The sequence below is a fragment of the Sinocyclocheilus anshuiensis genome, unplaced genomic scaffold (assembly GCF_001515605.1).
Source record: "Sinocyclocheilus anshuiensis isolate Anshui unplaced genomic scaffold, SAMN03320099.WGS_v1.1 scaffold50, whole genome shotgun sequence".
Taxonomy (NCBI): Eukaryota; Metazoa; Chordata; class Actinopteri; order Cypriniformes; family Cyprinidae; genus Sinocyclocheilus; species Sinocyclocheilus anshuiensis.
Window position 1 is genome coordinate 2,346,780 of NW_015542382.1, and position 11,313 is coordinate 2,358,092.

The following is an 11,313-nucleotide window of genomic DNA, read 5'->3' on the forward strand; positions in this document are numbered from 1 at the left end:
CTGTTCAAATGCGGAGTTTTGCGCATCGTGTGTGCGTGCGTGCGTGCGTGTGTGTGCGTGTGAGAGAGAGAGAGAGCGAGAGAGACCAGCTTCATCACTGTGTCTGTCACGCGACTCTGTTCCCCTTTCGGGCTCTGTCTTTACATTTATTTTGAAAGATGAAGCTTGCGATTATGGTAAGGGGCGTTACATTTCCGACGAGTGCTTGCGGTGTTCGGCCAATCACAATGCACTGGGTCAGCTGGCCAATCAGAGCAGACTGCGCTTATCGGAAGGAGGGACTTTGTAGAAAACGAAGCGTTTGAGAGAGGCGGGGCATAGAGGACCTACAATAATGTACAGTATTTGAAAAAGAATGTGTTTTTTGAACATTAAAGCATGTCAACATATTCTGTAACACCAAATACACAAAATAATGATCTTTAAAAAAGCATCATATGACCCCTTTAAACAATATTGATAATCGTTATACAATTTATACGAACATATACAGGACTTATACATGTATTGGTGACTTACACAATGAGATGTTTGCTGGGAGCTTCTTCTCCTTCTTTATCTTCATCTCCCTCTCTTTCGCTCCTTATTCTCCACACCCATGCTGACACCACCAGCGCCATGGAATACAAGCTGGCCATGCCTACAATGTCATACAGAAACCACATGGATTTAGTGGAGACGAATGGAAAACATGGAATCCAACACTGAATTTCTTTACATGTGTTTTCATTAAGGGAAAGTTAACCCAAAAATGAAAATTCTATCATAATTTCATGTTGTTCCAAACAGTTTTGGGTCCCACTGACTTCAATAGTAAGGATAAAAATACAATGGAAGTTAAAGGGAACCCTTATACTATTTGGTTATTAATATTCTTCAAAATATCATCTCTTGTGTCCCACAGAAGAAAAAAAAGGTATACAGGTTTGGAGTGGCTTTTGGATGAACTATTCTTTTAAAACTTACCTGTGTAGAAGAGGAACTGAATGAAGTATTTCTGATTGAGTTCTCCAACACAGTTATTGATCCTATAAAAGAGCAAACACATTTATCAGAAAGACTGCAAAAACAAAACATTATATTGCAAACTCTTATTCTACTTTAAATACACCCGGTTACATGAAAATATATTCAATTTGACAACATTGGCTAATGGAAAATGATGAGAGATTCACCATGGGCAGTGATGGTCCATTCTCCTGATGCAGCGCTGACAAACTCTGCAGTGATGGGCTCGAGGAGGCCGATACGTCTCACAGCGACTGCACACTGTCCAGCCCTCACAGCCCTGATGAGAGCAACACAAAGATTAAAGACATGTCAGAGAGCAAATGCACTGTGAAATAAGATCTAAAGCCAGTAAACAGAATATACACACTATGTGAACCACTATTAAATCAACATAATAACTACATAATAAACACTGTTACAGGAGTACAAAGACCAGCAACACTCACTCTGTCATTCAGACGGTTGGACTGGGACCTCAAGTCTGAGAAGTCAATGGCTGTCTCAGGTAGAGGAACCATACCTGTAATAATAATAAATGGTACAAATTTACATTGATAGCCTTTTTGACCCTGTGTAAAGCCTGACATATGAAATGATAGTCAGAGAAATCCCATTTTTTGAGTCAGTTCATTAAACAAGACAAATTCTAACATAAAATGTAGAAGTTTGCATATGTGTGTTATGTTTTGTATCATATTTAATAACAGGAAAGTATGGTCCATATAGTATGACATAGTGGGAGTATAGAGCTCATTCTTGAGAAAAAACAAACAAAAAAAACTTTCATTTAAAGGCCTAAACTGAGCAAATGGGTTCAGATGTTATTTATAGCCAAAAAGTAAGATGAAATTATGATACCTTAAATCAATTAGATCTTTATAACAGTCCAACTGACATAAAATGCATATAATTATGAGTTGTCACTTTATATCTCCCAATAATCTTAGTATGATGAAATTTAAATGTTTTGTTTTATGACCAAAGCTCTGTAGTTTTTATTGTGGGGGGCAAAACATATAATGCAAAGCAATACAACATTCCTCAAAAGCCTGTTGTATGATATTTAATACTTGCATTTGAACATGATTTCATCTTAAAATACTTACAATATAAAAGTATTCTTACTTTAACTTAATAAAAATCATTAAGTATTTTGCAACAAAAAGACGTGTGAAGTTGTACAATTACTAACAAGCCCTTTACTTCCAAAAAAGTATAAGCTATCAAGCAGAGGACAGAAGGCATGTAGTAGATTGTGTACAACAATTTTTAGCCAAGTTTTGATCATGCTGAATTTAGAGGATTTGAAAATTCATGTATCAAATATGACACATTAGACTTCATAGGGTTAAAACACAATCAGTCTACAATATATGAAACTCTGAGAAAACGAGATTGTTCCATGAAATAAGAGCACTCACCAGGATCAGAGAACACTGCTTTTGAATGGCACGCCAGCAACAGCAATAAAATAATATTAAACACAGCTCCATGGAGAGTGCACCATACACTAAACACAAACAGAGAAAATAGATAAACATTATATTTTGCATCTCACATATGTATTCAATGCAGTAGTCATTTGTTGCCAGCTACTTAACAGGACTGAAATTAAGGAAAATGGCCAATAAACCCCAAACAATTTCTTTACATTATGTGTGATAGTGTTGCCATACTGGTTATAATAACAAATATATAAAAGCACAAGCGGGGTTTTTTTTTCTCATAAAAACTCTTCCTAGTGATAGCCTGATAAATTATAAGAGGTTGCTATTTTAAAAGTTAATGTCCAAATAAAGTTGTGAGACATGTTACGGTTTCATGGAGAACGGAATGATATAAACTCTATACACATTTTACTTCCAAGTACTTCAAACAATACCACAGTACACGTCCAAAAAATGATTTCAAAAAAATTAAAAGAGCGAGAGCGCGGTATATAATAATATATTACAGTATAAGGTATGAAAGCTTGTTAATTTCATGTGAGATACCCTGAAACCTTAGACCACATAGTGTAACAGACTGAAAGTGTAGGAAACACACGTTGAATGCTGTTCTACCGCAGTGACAACGATGCTGGTACTAGTTGCAAACACTGTAAACACAGTTCGCGGGAAAACACCTCAGAACGCTGATAACATTCAGCAAGCAGTCTGCTTTTGAACGGCTGTTGCTATGGGTGATTCGAAAAAGGAACCGTTAGAAAGCGATGATCTCATGAGATCACGGGCGCTGTTACGTGAACCAAACGCTGGCTCTTTAAACCCTCGTTCATACGGTACTCACCTTCCAGAATACGCGGGGAGCAGGACATACTGAATCACAACATAGTCGGCGTAAAAGACGCTGAAATAAGTTAAAATGAGACAAATAAAGCCGCACGGGTCTCGCCGACAGCGAAACGCAGCCATCTTTCCATCTGCGGTCTTCCCGATGACGTCATAAAAGGACGAGCGTTAAGTATCTTCTCGTCGTGTCCGTCGCCCGCGTTCTGTGAACGTTTGTGTTTTTGTCTGGTGTCTGCTAATACTTCTTGTCAAAACATGATATAATAAACCATATATTGCCGTAGTCGTGGATTTATTAGTCACGCTGAATCAACGAAAGCATTTAAATCTTCTGCTTATTCAGCAACAGCTGGGTTTCTTCTGCTAGGCGTATTTGGGGTTTCAGCACGAGAGCGCCCTCTGGCCTTCGGATGGAGATTTACTACTGATCACAGAACCGTGCTTCACTGAAATCCAATCCAAAATATTGTGTAAACCAGTAGTGCCATTCAATTTAGAATGAATAATCCACAAAAATGTTTATAAGTGTAAAAATGTCTGACCTCCAATGCGCTCTGTGTCATAGTAAATGTACTTGACTGTCAATGGGGTGAACATGACACCAACCGTCTTGCCCGGAACGCCCATCTGGGAACTAACAACACAAACAACAAATAAACACTGCTAGTGCGGCAGAGGAGAGCAGCAAGAAATAATCTACCTTTGTCTAGATGATCTTACCTGACATAGGCACGGTCTACATCTTTGGATGGCCTGAGGTGGAGTAAATTTTAGATTTTGGGTGAACTAAGACAACAGTATCACCATAGTGACTGGCAAAATACTTAAAGCCTTTCTACTGTTGAAGTGTTATTTAGTATCATTGAGACATTATTGCAGTTTTGCTAAATATTTTGAATTAGTTTTTTATTGCCATTTTATTTTAAGTTTTAGCTAGTTTAAGTTTTTTTTTTTTTGTCAATTCTATTAGTTCTTTGTCTATATTCTTTTTACTAATTCATATTTCAATTTGAGTTATGTTAGTGCATCAAGTTCTATGAAATGAAAATGAAAACATTCACTTGAAAACTGAAATAATTTTTATTTCATTTAATGTTTATTTTATTTCAAGTAACAATAATGCATTTTATGGTTTTAATTCACTATATTATCTATGTTATGAAATTAATCTGAGACCAACTAAATTGTTTGAATTCCTTAGCATAAGTGGCCACATACCATCCAATAATGACTTCACTTGGCGAAACCTTCTTATGGAGCTCGTACATGTTCTTGGCGAACTCCATGTCAACAGCCACCTATGATATAGATATTGTAAGCAAGGATGAGGTCACTTTTGTGTTGTTCACTTTTTCTTTGAAGGATCATGTTTTTGAAATTCATGTACCGTTATATTTACAAGGTGGAACTCCAAAGTACATCCAATAATTTGATAGTACATATCCAAAAATATGGTGGTCCCATGGTAATTTCTAGAAATGTTTAGTAAGTGTAAAGTAATCATTCAGGTAAACGGCATATACCACAGATACTATGGTACACCACGAATACCTCATAGTACGTTAACGGGAAAATGAGATGATGCTGTTTGTCTCACCTCATCTTCAGACTCATTGTGAGGAACAGAGAAGCAGTTGGTGACTTCAACTGAATGCTTGTCTGTTGTTCCTGTGTGACACAAATTAAACCAGTTAAGTGGTGCTCTTTAAATCTAGTGCAGATGCGCTTTCTCATCCTCTTCAGCCATCCTGCTCTACTACAACACATGCTTCGTAAGACAAAACGACGCTTCTGTTGTCTTTATTAAACGCGACTGTCTCGGACTTCACTCAGAGAAAATAAAGGACCCACCTAGTAATGTTCCGATCACGCGACTCGCTCCCTCATTCCTGCGCTCGTATGAGTCTACAATCGATGCCAAAACCACTGGGTGGATTTTCACGACCGGGCCGTGGACCGCCATGACTTCGTAGAGGAAGTGAAGGATGATGATAAACAGAGAAGAAGAGAGAGAGCGCAGGTCTCCATGGGATTCATGCTGCTGCCCCCTAGCGGATGTAGGTGGCTGACAAAAACAGTTTGAGACCACATTAGCAACAATTATTTCTAAAAATAAACAGAAAGTTCTTAAATTTCAAAAACATTTCCTCTATTTCTAGGTCACAAATCAAACACATAATCATTATCATGTGAACTTCTTCAAAGGCCCTTGACTGCAGTGAAGCACAAGATGCTCATTGGAGCATCATGCTGCATAACATGGATCATGTGGTTTAGCATAAACTTGCTAAATTCAAGTCAGCATAAGTGCTGTTGTCATTGCAAAAGAGGCAACGATCAAATACTAAGACAATAGTACATTGAATTCAGTGACAGGTGAACATTTTGAAAATTGGAAAAATGTGAAAATGTGTAAAAACAACGTCAGTTGCCAATGTATTTATGTAATATTTGACTACATGATGTTTAGATTAAATTAGTCCGATAAAGGTGAGTCTCTCTTTAGAATTCTGCACAGCCCATCCAGTTGAAAAGGTATTTACATTCAGCTAGTCTATCAGCGAGGTGGTGGTAGATGTGTGACTGTACAATATGCCCAGCAGGTGGCGAAAGTTCATTATTTTTTCTGCCCAGTTTTCCTAGCTTAATCAGACCCACCTAATTAAAACGTAAACTTCCCAGAGGTTAAGTATTTTTAATACAAAAAGTATTTTTTAAAAATGCATCGGTTTCAAAGGGGGTTAAAAGTGTATTTAATGATAATGTCTGTAATGGTTATTATGTTTTTTTATACATAAGAAAAATACACAAAATAGTTTTTATACATACATTATACATTATACAAGCTGCACACTGAAATAGACACTGAATTATATTGATTTAATGTCAAATGTTTGTAAAGTCATGTAGCCTATATCCATGAACCTTTTATGTTTAAAGCTTTACCTGATTGAATTACGTTTTCATACTTAATTTTTAGCTGCTGCCACATTCTTTTTTTTTTTTTTTTTTTTGGCCTGTGAAAATGATTATTAGTTCAATAACTTGCCATACTGCCAGTTTTCACCTCTAATATTATAACAGTGATTAAGAATTAAACCTACGCGTTGACTCGGAAATATGTGGTGAATCGTAATTTTAGGAGCTCCATTGATCATGACTTTTTACAATCAGCAGAGTTGAATGAACTAACTCAAGTCAGCTGTAATTAAACCAAAAACCCAGAGTTTCCAATCTCAGGGTAAGTCAACTCAGAGTTAAATTTTTAACTCAGAGTTGGTTGAACCTCCTTATTGAAACAGGGCCCTTGTCTCTGTGACTGCAGCCACACGTATTAGCCAATCAGAAATCTTAGAGGAGGCTCTGCCAATTGCGTAAGTTTGGGGCGGGACTCCTGGCCGAAGAATTTAAGGAGTTGTTTTGAATTTTTGTACGGGCTACCTGTTTGTGAACACTCATTATTTTATTCAGATTCCTTTTTTTTTGCCATCAATGGGGCAGAAATGGCTTACAGCAGCTTTAAATATGAAGCTATGCAAATTTTGCTGCCTCTGGTCAGTCAAAAGTCAATGCAATGAAATTATGCCGCAAGGCAGCGGAAATGCACGGCAGTCTTAGCTATCAAAACTCCCTCTTGGTTCTCAACAAAATGTGTTCATTCCCCAAAGCAGTGTCAAATCACTCATACAGAAAAGTGCATAATATAAAAACCTAAAATCTAGCTTGCTGTGCCGTTGGTTAATACCTGCTAGTCACATTGGTTCATTTGATGGTTAGTTTAGCTCACTATTGGCTGACATCACCTGGGGGTCAATCATCATCAAATTGCATATCATTGAAATATTTAGTCAAATTTTTTAATTTTAACCCTAAATTCAAATAAGAAATTATTTTGTTTGGTGGTTGAAAACATTTGTAATACTTGATTGACCTGAATCTGGAGAATTTTGGCAATTATTTTTTAGCATGCATTATTTTTTATTTATAGCTATGAGTGTCCATGGGTTTATTAGTAAAATGATTCAGTTCCCAGTATTTCATTATACATGCCATATTAAATAATAGAACTGTAATTAAACTTCTGTGCCCATCAAAAATGCATAAACCTCAGAACAATTTATTCCAGTGGTTTTACAATGCCAGTTGATGCTCCTTGAAACCACCGCACTCCATAAATGGTATTAACTTTGTAATTAGGGCTACTGTTTACAGAGGACACGGGATAGTGACCATATTCGTGTTCCATAAGGGTTAATCTTTTCATTTTTAAGGGCTGAAATGCCTCATAATTATTGATCTTTTTATTTTATTGTCACTATTTCAAACTACAGTCCTTAACTCATTTGTTTCTCTCAAATAGACAGCAAAACCTTAAATGTGGCACAGCCTCTATCCTGCATTGCAGTGTGTCATTTTGCATTGTCAGCTGCCTGTTATTCTACAGTTTCAGCTTCTTTGGGTCATATCACGTCTCAGAAGATATGTGTTCTTGTGGGATCTGATAAATCACGCAGAGTTATGTCAGTCTGATGACTACTGATCCAATTATCTGTCTCCAGATTTCACACATCACAGCTCAGCTCATTTCCAAAAGGTTTTAAAAACTTGTTTAAGTAGCAGAAACACAGAAACTCCATCATCATCTCTCTGCTAGTGAAGTCGTTGCTGCGTACTTCTAACGCAATTTATTATCTTGGAAACATTTATTAGGCTATAGGCTATATTGTTATTAATTTAACAGTTCACAGCATAAATCTCTTTTCTAATTTTGTTAAAAAATATGCAATATATTTTAGAATGTTTTGTTGTGTCTCTTCATGCATGCAGTATATAGATCAATACTTTGTTAAAAATATATTTAGTCTTTTTCCAATGATTTATGTTCACATTACAGTAGTTTTCCTAATTAGTAAAGTTTTACACAGAAAGAAAAGAATTACTTTTGAAAAATATGTTCCCAGCGCAATATAAATGAAAAACAAGAAACTCCATATAGCGCATACACACTTCACACCTCTTTTCACACAAAACAGTGTTGCTGTCTGTTAATGTGCTTCACTGCATACTGTCGCCTCTTTTTCTCATTTAGCTGAGTCATCCTCTTAATGTCTGAGAGCCATAATAGTGGCAAACGTGTGTTGAAAGTTAAGTGTGTGTCAAACATCACAGTCTAGGATGGACAAAATGTATAGCCAATAGAGGGCCATTGACCCCAAACAGACATCCACCACCATACTTTGATTTTGAGAGTAAAACTGATCAAACTTTCAAAAGTCAAAGATATTGCAGATGTGCATTTGGTAACTTAAAGCGATAGTTCACTCAAAACTAAAATTCTGTCATCATACTCTCCCTCATGTTTCTGAATGAAAATTGTTTCAAAGAAAATCCTAAATCATTTTTCATATGAGTTTCAATGCAAAATATGGACTGCTGCTTTTGTGATTATAACTTTATGACACCTGCCAGCTTCAAACAATTTTAAACTCGTTGCGATCAGCAAAGCTTACAGGAAGTATGCCCCATGTTGTCATGGTTACGCTAAAGCAAACACTTTGGAACATTTTTGATGTAGGCCTACGCAATAAACATCATTTTATAAATGCATTGCACTGTTATCACTATAACCGCTGTAAGTCTGAAAAGGGCAATCTGCCGATCACCAAGCCAAAAAACTGATAAGAATGGTCATTGTCACTCACGTCAGAGCCAATTATCGATTTTCAGTTTCATGAACTAAGTGCCCAGCTACCTATTGGCAGCCTAGAGACAGTCCAGAAATCCCTGCTGGTTCACAGATTGGCCCTAATGCATTTTTAATGGCACTGAATGTCTCATTCATGCTTTTGATCAGTGCCTTAGCTCTTATTGGCACATTGATACTCAGGCCACAACAAACATACATTTTCTCCACAAGAGAACTATTGAAGGATGCATAGCCTCTTAAAAATTTCCCCTGCTCTCAAGGACAACACTGATGAGTGAGCGAATGTGGTCGCACAGTCTAATTTACTAAGCAGGGAAGGCTTGCAACTTTGATTAGTATAATAATAAGGCCATCGCAGACCGCCTACTGATACATCCACCAAGTGTCTAGGGAAAATATCATAGTAAATTATGCAAAGATGTGTTTTGCAGAGACCAGCATCCAAACAAATTATAGAATAATAAGAAGTCCAGCTGGTCAAAATCCATATCAGACCGTTTTACTGTTATCTTGTTTTAAGCCAATGTTCTCATCATGCTCCACTGCTTCCTTAGCTGAATGCTTATCTGTAGCTTTACCTGAGTTATGACAGATGTGAATATTTGAGAAGGTAGATTTTGTTGTTGTTGTAGACTAGATGTTTTTTTTTTTTTATTATTATTACTGGTCTGCTATTAACATATTAGGATAGCAGAAACCTCAAATGATCTGAATATGTTGTTGTAGGGCAGTCCCAGATAAAAAAAATATATATATGTTGAAAGAACGCTTTTCTAACGTTCCCGTTAAGTTATGAAAACATTATTCCTGAATGTTCTCTTAACATGCAAAACATCCAGCTTTTTTAAAAAACGTTTTTTCTTGGTTATATGAATGTTCCATTTGACCATTTTGCAAACATTATGGGAAAGTTACCTTTGAAAGTATTTTAAGTATTAAAGTTGAAAAAAGTTAACCAATGTCCAACTAAAATGTTATTGATTTTTAAATAGTATAGAATGTTATTAAAGAACAGATAACTTCGAACAATCATTCTATTAACATTACTGGAAGAATGCTTATTTCTTTGAGTGAACTTTGCTAGAACAAATTTCTGAGAATGTTCCCTGTTAGCTGAGATAATTTGTGCCAAATTACATTCATCTGTAATATCGTTTCCTGTTTTACAGTTTTCTTGTCACAAAATGGCTTGTTGGTTATACTCAAGTTAGTCCTTAATTTCTGGTGAAAGTTATCCACTAGCATTCCCATTTATCTTATGGCAGTTGCTTGACTGGCATACACACATTTTATAAAATTAACAATATTTTATTAATAACGAAAAATGTATATATGTTTTGTTTTTTTTAGAAAAAAAAAAGACATTGCAAGAAAAATATTTTGGCAAACCACTTTTTTGAATGATTTTCTCACTTTTATTGAACCTGATTTCAGTATGTAGTTACTTTAAGCCACAATAAAAACACAAAAATGTTTGATTTGATTCAGAAATGTCGAGAAGGGTCTGGCTGCAGCTTGGCGCTTGCACTCTCAGACGTGCATTCTCAGGCTTGCACTCTCAGACACTTGCACTTCCGCTAGCTACGTCACTTGCAGTCTTTTATTTGTTTTTATTTTGTTCTATTTATTGATTACTTTTTGTTTGAATCGCTCAACGTTTTACAACAATAGCCAGGTGGTGAAGACAAGAAAAAAGAAACTAAATTACAATGTCACTTGCAATCGCCACTTGCACGCTCCGATACCTGCGACGTCACTTGCAATCGGCACAAATCGTGTGTGTTGCCAATGGAGACAAGACGCTGTGGTGATTAAACGATTAAAACTAATTTAGTACTATAACGTACAGGGTCCTGCAAGAAAAAGACAAGACCCGTAAATCTGTGGCCACAGAACAGCAGAATATGAACGCAATGCGCAAAGTCTCTCGTTAAGCATTTTCCTCCTGTAGAAAAACAAACACTTAACATGGCTTAATGTAAGATGCTATTAAAATATCAAATTCAATATACAGTTCATTAATATAATGAATATGTATATAGTATTTTCCTCTAACCACAAAACGTGGCATAATGTGGCATAATGGACTAAGATGATAAAGACCAAACTCAATGCTCTTGATTATTAAAATATAGCCTACATAACTCATATACAGGCAAGCAGGTGAGCCCAGAATAAATGCAACACGCACAGTTTCGTGTTAAGCGTTTTTCCATATAGAATAAACTGTCTACAGCTCTTTTATATCATTGTCTTTGTCCATTAAGCTACATTACGTGTTTTATTTATAATGATTTTCTATAG

At 36.2% G+C, this 11,313-nt stretch overlaps 2 protein-coding genes across 2 annotated transcripts in view; both read right to left on the minus strand.

The window, feature by feature from the left end:
* Nucleotides 1-3,471, minus strand: part of LOC107692630 (palmitoyltransferase ZDHHC3) — a 5,972-nt gene extending 2,501 nt beyond the window's left edge. Inside the window, exons 1-6 of the mRNA XM_016491788.1 lie at nucleotides 3,301-3,471; nucleotides 2,433-2,521; nucleotides 1,458-1,531; nucleotides 1,176-1,288; nucleotides 967-1,028; nucleotides 520-640 (exon numbers count right to left, since the gene is read on the minus strand). Of these exons, the coding sequence (XP_016347274.1) occupies nucleotides 520-640; nucleotides 967-1,028; nucleotides 1,176-1,288; nucleotides 1,458-1,531; nucleotides 2,433-2,521; nucleotides 3,301-3,425 (584 nt within the window). The 5' untranslated portion in view covers nucleotides 3,426-3,471. The remainder of the gene's footprint in view (nucleotides 1-519; nucleotides 641-966; nucleotides 1,029-1,175; nucleotides 1,289-1,457; nucleotides 1,532-2,432; nucleotides 2,522-3,300) is intronic.
* A 350-nt stretch (nucleotides 3,472-3,821) lies between these two features.
* On the minus strand, nucleotides 3,822-5,300 carry LOC107692689 (eukaryotic translation initiation factor 3 subunit F-like). Its single transcript, XM_016491853.1, has 5 exons — nucleotides 5,154-5,300; nucleotides 4,900-4,970; nucleotides 4,483-4,600; nucleotides 4,023-4,062; nucleotides 3,822-3,936 (listed from the first exon to the last, which is right to left on the minus strand). Exons 1-5 carry the CDS (start codon nucleotides 5,263-5,265, stop codon nucleotides 3,822-3,824), a joined length of 456 nt encoding a protein of 151 aa, XP_016347339.1. The 5' UTR covers nucleotides 5,266-5,300.
* Between the last annotated feature and the right edge of the window lie 6,013 nt (nucleotides 5,301-11,313).

Excerpts from the sequence above, each read along its gene's own strand:
- LOC107692689 (XM_016491853.1), bottom strand. The coding sequence starts at position 5,265 with ATGGCGGTCCACGGCCCGGTCGTGAAAATCCACCCAGTGGTTTTGGCA. Across the intron at positions 4,063-4,482 it reads TAAGGAATTCAAACAATTTA|ACCTCAGGCCATCCAAAGAT; the intron begins GTTGGTCTCAGA and ends AAAATTTACTCC. Across the intron at positions 3,937-4,022 it reads GTAGACCGTGCCTATGTCAG|TTCCCAGATGGGCGTTCCGG; the intron begins GTAAGATCATCT and ends TTGTGTTGTTAG.